This window comes from Pangasianodon hypophthalmus, chromosome 4, assembly GCF_027358585.1.
Source record: "Pangasianodon hypophthalmus isolate fPanHyp1 chromosome 4, fPanHyp1.pri, whole genome shotgun sequence".
In the NCBI taxonomy this organism is placed as follows: Eukaryota; Metazoa; Chordata; class Actinopteri; order Siluriformes; family Pangasiidae; genus Pangasianodon; species Pangasianodon hypophthalmus.
Window position 1 is genome coordinate 17,447,431 of NC_069713.1, and position 8,568 is coordinate 17,455,998.

General features: G+C 40.7%; 1 protein-coding gene across 1 annotated transcript; it reads left to right on the plus strand.

Moving 5' to 3' along the window:
- Positions 1–3,545: 3,545 nt before the first annotated feature.
- Positions 3,546–8,543, plus strand: batf2 (basic leucine zipper ATF-like transcription factor 2). The gene is made up of 3 exons (XM_053233369.1): positions 3,546–5,048; positions 5,589–5,696; positions 7,809–8,543. Exons 1-3 carry the CDS (start codon positions 4,968–4,970, stop codon positions 8,115–8,117), a joined length of 498 nt encoding a protein of 165 aa, XP_053089344.1. The 5' UTR covers positions 3,546–4,967; the 3' UTR covers positions 8,118–8,543.
- Positions 8,544–8,568: the final 25 nt, after the last annotated feature.

Genomic DNA, 8,568 nt, shown 5'->3' on the forward strand with positions numbered 1-8,568 from the left:
GTAATTACTACATAATCAAACTTCATCCAAAGTTACACTAGAGTTATCAGTTATTTCCAAGCTAGATTTTAGAGTATTGCCCCTGTAAAAGTGCCGTTCCCCTGTCAGCAAGCGCACATTGAAGATGTGGTTATGTAACCAGAAATGCACAAAAATGAAAATTATTTGTCCACTTTAAAACAGACTTGTCTTGTGCTCATAAACATGCTCTAGTGTAAGTGAAAATTAATTCATATAACCAGGCTAAACCTTTTTATGCAGATCAAACTTTTTAGCCTGTTCATGAAACTTGTAACGCACAGTTCTACATGTCTGAATTGCGCATGTAGGATGAAGCAACTTCTAGGAAAGTGTCTACCACGAAGAATGTGTGTGTGTAAGAAGTAATACTGGTGCTTTTCAAGAAATTTTCAAGCAATAGTTTAAAACACAGGTTCCCAGTCATGGTCCTGGAGTACACCTGCACATTTTTGGGTTTTCCCAACTCACCTGATCCAATCCAGCTAAATAACAGCCAATGCTGAGTTGAAGTGGGTGGATTAGAGCAGGGAAAGCACTACACTGTCCAGGACTGTCTCCAGGACCACAGCTGGTAATCTGTGGGTTAAATAGTTGAGTACACCGGCAGCAGACAGAGATAACTGAGGAAAACCCCTGAAGGTAAGCAAGACGAAACAAAGAGTAAAAAAAGACTAAAGATACAGAGAACTAGAAGAACCAGCTAACAGGAAGCTCTGAAGTGGAAAAATTTGAATATGACTTTAACTAAGTGTTATATTCATAAATGAAGAACCCTTAATTTCAAAATTAATCCCTGTATTAATCCCTAACACACATGGCAATGCCCTTTCTTATCCTATCCTATTCTATATATATATATATATATATATATATATATATATATATATATATATATATATATATGATGTTACATGAAGTTATACCCTCTTACAGTAGGCTACAATCTCTTTTCAAGTAAACATAAGCATGTCTCAGATGGTTACTCAGATAAAATGACAGTGTTATTGGGAATTAAAAAATAGAAATCCCATCATATAGACACACACTATAATGAAAATAGCAAGTAGCTGTGAGCATTTGTGGTTAATATTCAGTTTATATACCTTTGGTAAACTTATATGTCTCCAGCCACAATATTTTAAATTACGTGTGTTGATTATTTTTTCTCAAAATATCTTCCATAACTCTTGTTTTTTTCACTATGTGGAAAAAAACTGTCCGAACTGACATTTCGCCTCTGCCCCAACTGCAACCGGACCAGCTGGACTTGAAAACACCTAATATCACACCAGAGACTTCATTCATATGACACAAATGAAGAGATTGCCTTTCTACATATAGGACAGGTTCCCAGCACTGGTCCTGGAATACGCCTTTTCCTGCACATTTTAGTGTTTACACTGCTCTCAATACACCAGCTAACAAACAGCCCTTCCTGAGGTAATGTAGGTGTGTTTGAGAGAAACTCTAAAATGTGCAGGACAGGGGGTACTCCAGGACAAGGGTTGGGAATCTGTGCCAAATAGTATTGAGCACACAGTGTGGATCGGAAGTATGCAGGACATCCCCCAAAAGAATGGACCTTGTGCAAATCCAGTCTCAGTGGTACCTCCTTCTGAATTCTTGGAAATGGAAACTTTTTAGTCCAAGACCCCTGAGGGCTATGGGTAGTCAGTCCCACTCCTACCCCATCACTGACGCCTCTGACCAGGCGAACTGCCAAGAACAGCAGGAATGTTTAGATATAAGGCTAGTCCATAAACCATAGTGCTTTAGCGTTCTTCTCTGAGAGTGCTGACGAGTCAGTTGGTTGTGTCATGGTGTTCCTTGTCAAGATTAGAACCGATGTCTAGGCTTTTTCCACAGAAATCTAGCTATCTTGTGTTTTCAGCCAAGTTCTTGCCTAAAGGCTAAGTACAGAAGCTGTACTAATAGTAGGCTTACTAGTTCAAATGGTGGATTTTGTAAGTGGTGTGTTAAGAGTACAGCAGTAGCTCTAGGGAATACTGTGCTTTGGAAGTTTGCTACATAATCATCATCATCATCCCATCAGACGCCTTCCCCTTTTGGATCAACGCCAAGAGATTTCCGTCTTCACTTCATTTCATCAGCACAGGAAACGTAATCTGAAGAATAACCAGACCATGAGTCATTCGCCTATGTGTAGACTGTAAGCAAGCAGTGCATGATTTTCTCCCACATTTCTTCCCTGATTCAGGCATGACAACTGTTTGAACCGTTAGGGAATTTCCCGGTCGGGAACCGGAGTGATCACAGATGTTATGATGATGCAAAAAAAGAAGCCATGATTCAGTGCTTCCGATCTCGCTGCTGAATGATCAGAGATCTTTCACATTTTTCAGTGTTACATCTGTTACAGTAACGATGTACTGTGTGGTCAGCAGTGTAGGTGGACACGAGATAGAGGCAACATCCAATGACAGCTAACAGGATTAAAAGGCAGTCCGAGTGAGCAGTGGACCGAATAAAGTCCATGTAAACTTCTGTAGTGTTTACAGTTCAACTGAAACAGGCGAGCAGTGGCAGTAGCTCGCGCGACTCTCCCCCAAGCGCCTGGAGTTTACCGTAAACCCCCGTGTAACCTACACTCGCGCTGCACTTTCTGCCTCGGCTGGCTTGACTAGATGGTGGACGAACTTGTGGATTTCAAGACTGACTATAGCCTATAATGTACACTGCTCAAAAAAATTAAAGGAACACTTCGAAAACACATCAGATCTCAATGGGGAAAAATATCATGCTGGATATCTATACTGATATGGACTGGGTAATGTGTTAGGAATGAAAGGATGCCACATCGTTTGATGGAAATGAAAATGATCAACCTACAGAGGGCTGAATTCAAAGACACCCCGAAAATCAAAGTGAAAATGATGCAGCAGGCTAGTCCATTTTGCTGAAATTTCATTGCAGCAACTCAAAATGGTACTCAGTAGTTCGTAGTCTGAAGTGCAACCTGGCGGCGTCGGATGGACCGAAACATAATGTCCCAGAGGTGTTCTATTGGATTTAGGTCAGGTGAGCGTGGGGGCCATTCAATGGTATCAATTCCTTCATCCTCCAGGAACTGCCTGCATACTCTTGCCACATGAGGCCACGCATTGTCGTGCACCATCGTGCACCAGGAGGAACCCAGGACCCACTGCGCCAGCGTAGGATCTGACAATGGGTCCAAGGATTTCATCCCGATACCTAATGGCAGTCAGGGTGCCATTGTCTAGCCTGTAGAGGTCTGTGCGTCCCTCCATGGATATGCCTCCCCAGACCATCACTGACCCATCACCAAACCGGTCATGCTGAACGATGTTACAGGCAGCATAACGTTCTCCACGGCTTCTCCAGACCCTTTCACGTTTGTCACATGTGCTCAGGGTGAACCTGCTCTCATCTGTGAAAAGCACAGGGCGCCAGTGGCGGACCTGCCAATTCTGGTGTTCAATGGCAAATGCCAGTCGAGCTCCACGGTGCCGGGCAGTGAGCACAGGGCCCACTAGAGGATGTCGGGCCTTCAGACCACCCTCATGAAGTCTGTTTCTGATTGTTTGGACAGAGACATTCACACCAGTGGCCTGCTGGAGGTCATTTTGTAGGGCTCTGGCAGTGTTCATCCTGTTCCTCCTTGCACAATGGGTTAAGGACCTTCTGATGAGTTAAGGACCTTCTACGGCCCTGTCCAGGTAGAGTAACTGCCTGTCTCCTGGAATCTCCTCCATGCTCTTGAGACTGTCCTGGGAGACACAGCAAACCTTCTGGCAATGGCACGTATTGATGTGCCATCCTGGAGGAGTTGGACTGCCTGTGCAACCTCTGTAGGGTCCAGGTATCGCCTCATGCTACCAGTAGTGACACTGACCCTAGCCAAATGCAAAACTAGTGAAAAACAGTCATGTCAAAAGATGAGTAAGGTGCAAAATATCAGTAGCCTCCACCTGTAAAATCATTCCTGTTTTGGGGGTCGTCTCATTGTTGCCCATCTAGTGCACGTGTTGTTAATTTCATTAACACCAAAGCAGCTGAAACTGATTAACAACCCCCTCTGCTACTTAACTGACCAGATCAATATCCAAGGAGTTTAACTGACTTGATGCTATACTCTGATTAAAAAGTGTTCCTTTAATTTTTTTAGCAGTGTATTAGGTAAAACCACCACATCCGTACTGCCAAAGAGAAGATTACATATCTCTCCGTTAGGATTCTGTAAGTTTGTAAGTTAGTTATGCAGGGAAGAAAGAAAGAAAAAAGGCACTAAACTGTACCTTTATTCATGGCTGGGGAGGTACACGAATGTATTTTTACCTTTAATATGTATTTTCACCTGAGATTTAAGGTACATAAGTGAACCGTAATTAAAGCAGTAAATGTACACATGCACCTTTGTAGGTAAAAGGTACCATAGCGACAAGGAAATGTACAGCTTAGTACCGTGTTCTGCTGAGAGTGCGTGATCAGCTTTATTTGTCCTCTGATTGTGGATTTCCTGTGGTGGGGAAGAGAAAGGGGTCTCTGTGTGTGTGTGTGTGTGTGTGTGTGTGTGTGGGTGTGTGTGGGTGGGTGGTGAGTGAGCACATCGGAGCGGGAAGGCTGAAGTGTACGGGAACAGGGTCCTGGCGCAATGTGTCCTGCCTTCCGCTCTCCACCTCCGCGAACGCGCCCGTTTCAAATAATGTGAAAGTGAAAGAGGCTGCACTCAGCAGCTCGGTATAAAATACAGCAAGACAGAGAGCCTTGTCAGGCCGGTAGCCTTCCCCTGGGTGACATCAGTTTAAACCCACTCTCCTTCTTAGAAAGTAAAGCACATGCCTCGTATTTAAAGAGCTCAAGAGACTGGAGCTTCACTTATCTTCACTGGATTGAGGAACATGGAGGCAGCGTTTAAACAGCTTCGTTTGTAAACAGCAGCGAGAGACAAAAACACTTCTTTCGAGATGCCATTTGCTCTCATGGAAAAGGTAGAGGAAGAAACAAGCTCTTTCTCTGGAAGTGACTCTCAGAGTCCACAGAACTGGGTAAGGCCTTTAATTACAAGCATGAATTATAATAGTTCTTATTTCTTCTTATTTCTTATTTTTAATTTAGTTATTTAAATGCACAGTCTAAGGAGGAGTAGGCCAGGTTTTCATTTCACTCCAGGTGATATACTGTATATAACTGTGTATGAGTATACTGTGTGTATAAATATCCTGAATCTAATATTATTAATTATACGTATATTTGAGCAAACGATTGCATATACAGAGATGTGTAATAATAGTATCAATACTAATTCTACTAATACTACCACTAATATAATTATGAAGTAATAGCATTCTATATAATATCTAATAGTAACCATAATAATAATAATAATAATAATAATAATCATCATCACCACTATCATCATCCAATTACTCCTCCTACTACTACTAATTTAGTATTTGTTAATAATTTTGCATTTACTACATGTTATTTATTTTTTTTAACTTTTAACTAAATTTTACTATGACACACATATCCATATCCAGTAAGTCCAGCAGGTGTTAATTTGCTTGTTGTGGTACTGTGTTCAGGGCAGAGATCAGTCAGAAGAGAGGGTCTGTCAGCGTCGACAGCGGAACAGAGATGCAGCTCGTAAAAGTCGCAAAAAGCAGACAGAGAGGGCAGATGTCCTCCATGAGGTCAGTATGCTTTTCTATGGGTGATCATTTGACTTCATCCTGCTACCTTCTTGCCAACCAATGAAACCTGCCATTTAAGTTATCAACCTCTACTACACACTTAGAAATAGTTCTTCAAGAGTTCTTGAAAGGTTTGAACTCTTTGAACCCTTCAGCTTCTACTTTGTACCCTTTCTGATCAGTAAACGCCCCTCTAATGGCTCTTAAGAGTTTAAGGGTTCTAAATTTTCTGAAGAGTACACGGTACATTTATCCGACCAGAAAAAGGGAAGTACATTTAAGTGTGTGGTTTTATATTATACTTAGTATTTGTGTTCAGGAGTGAGATTACTGCTTACAGTAAACTTGCCTAGAATCATCTGTTTACTTTGAAAAATGTTAAAAACCTCTGTCCTTTTATAGCAAGTGCCTTGTATGAGTCGGTAATAGGTGTGTGTGTGTGTGTGTGTGTGTGTGTGTGTGTGGGTTGGTGGGTGTGTTTGATAAAATGTGCCTGCCCAGACAGGCATTTCTTGGAAACCCGGACTGTTAACAGAAAAGTTATAGTAACTGGAGGACAGATTGCCTTAGCCCATGTGTCCTTTATGTCTCATTTGAGCTTTCCCTTACATAGTATTTCTACAATGGTTACTTGTAAACTCTTTTGTCAAAGTTAAAGTGTATTTAATTCATTATCAAGTTCTTTGGAATCTTTAGTTCTCATTATAATTTTAGAAATAATGTCTTTGATTTAATTCGACACTACAGCTGTTTTGCTTTCACTTTCTCTTCTGAGGCTGTACAAATCTTGGACTTTCCCATGTGCTTGACCTTACTATTATGCTTCATTATCTTCACAATTGCATCAACTCATAAACAAAACGGCCTGACAAAAAATGTCATTACTTTAACAGCCATAAGGGTTTATTAAACTTTCCTGCTGGGAAAGCCTTAAAATTTCCATGTAGAAGCCTACAACAGAGGATTCTCCTGTCAGAGTTCCAGGCAGGACCTATTTAAGAAGCTAAGAAACCCTAAGTAGTCACTTGAAGAAGAACACTTGAAGAACTATTTTAAGAGTGCAGTGTGGCTCATTAGGCAGATAATAACCTGTATTATTTATACAAAAAAAAAAAAAACAACAACAACTAATAGCTACAAAACCTGAATTGTGCAGTGTGACCATAACCTGTGTTATTTATAACAAAAATACAGTAATAACTATGAGAACATACAGAATTCGTGCATTTTGCACACTGAAATATATGTGTTGCATAATTGAATATTCATGCAATTATCCAGTCATGCAATTATCCAGTCAAATCAAGTCAAGTAGCAGCAGTGCAATACATAACATCATGTAGATACAGGTCAAGAGCTTATGTTAATGTTCATGTCATCATTATCAGAATGAGGAAATATGTGATCTCGGCGACTGACTGTGGTACAGCGTTTGGTGCCCGACAAGCTGGTTTGAGTATTTCAGAAACTGCTGAACAGAAACATCACCTGTTCTTGGCTGAAAGGAGTGGAACCCATTGTGGTCTTCTGCTCAAGGTTCAGCGTCTTGTGAATTCGGAGATGATTTTCTGCTCACCACGTTTGTAAAAAGTGGTTAATTGAGTTACTGTAGCCTTCATGTCAGCTTGAACCAGTCTGATTGTCCTCCTCTGACCTCTCACATCAGTAAGGTGTTTCTGCCCACAGAACTGCTGTTCACTGGATGTTTCGTTTTTCACACCATTCTGGGTAAACTCTAGAGACTGTTGTGTGTGAATATCCCAGGAGATCAGCAGTTTCTGAAATGTTCACACTGGCCTGTCTAGCACCAACAACCATGCCACAGTGAAAGTCACTGAGGTCCCCCCCATTCTGATATTTGATGTGAACTTTAATTGAAGCTCTTGACTTGTATCTGCATGATTTTATGAATTGGGCTGCTACCATTTGATTGGCTGATTGGATAATTGCCTGAATGAGAAGGGGTATTATTAAAGTAGGAATGTTATTACGAAACTTATTATGTTCCTATTAAAGTTTCTGGTGACCGTCTGTAAATGTTTTGTAAGATGTAAAATAATGTCAGGTGGTTTTAACATGAAATTAGAACTCACTTCTTGCTTTTCCAAACAGGAACTGCAGACTCTGGAACGGTCCAACTCCGCTTTAAAGAAAGAGATTTCTGAACTGGAGAAAGAACTGCAGCACTACACTACAGCCTTAAAAGAACATGAACCCCAGTGTACACTATCATGTTGGTCTGGACCTCCCATACCAGACATGTCTACCTCAGACTTCCCCCAAACCTTTAACCCAAACCCTGGTGAGGAGTCTATTTTTCCAACGCACGATCCAACCACCCCGGACGTCTCTCTTGCTGACCTCCTGGACAGGACTGACTGGATGCCATGGGATTCAGACATAAGATTGCCACCATTTTGAAAAGAGATTGTGGATGTTAAAGCTGAAAACCAAAAAATGTAGCTGGGCTGAACTTACTTCCACCTACCACTTCTGTCTGGTTTTAACATGTTCTAGTAGGTGGTGGTCTTTAGAAGTCTGTGAGATTTAACATTGTACTAAGCTTTATTATTAAAATTCAGATTTATTTTTGTATATGACAAATATAACCTACAATTCAGTGTAGAATGTAATGACATAAATGAAAAATGAAAACCGATGTGATTATTTCAGTTGTCCACAAACCACTTGCTGCTCATCTGTATGATAAATAAAAAGGAACATTAATATAAAATGTATATATGTAACCAGAATGTAAATAGATTCAATATTAAATCACTAAATGTAGCCTGGTTGTTGCATCTGTATTTATAAATAATATATTGGAAATATATACAGTTTGATTGATTCCTTGCATGTGTCTGTGTCCATG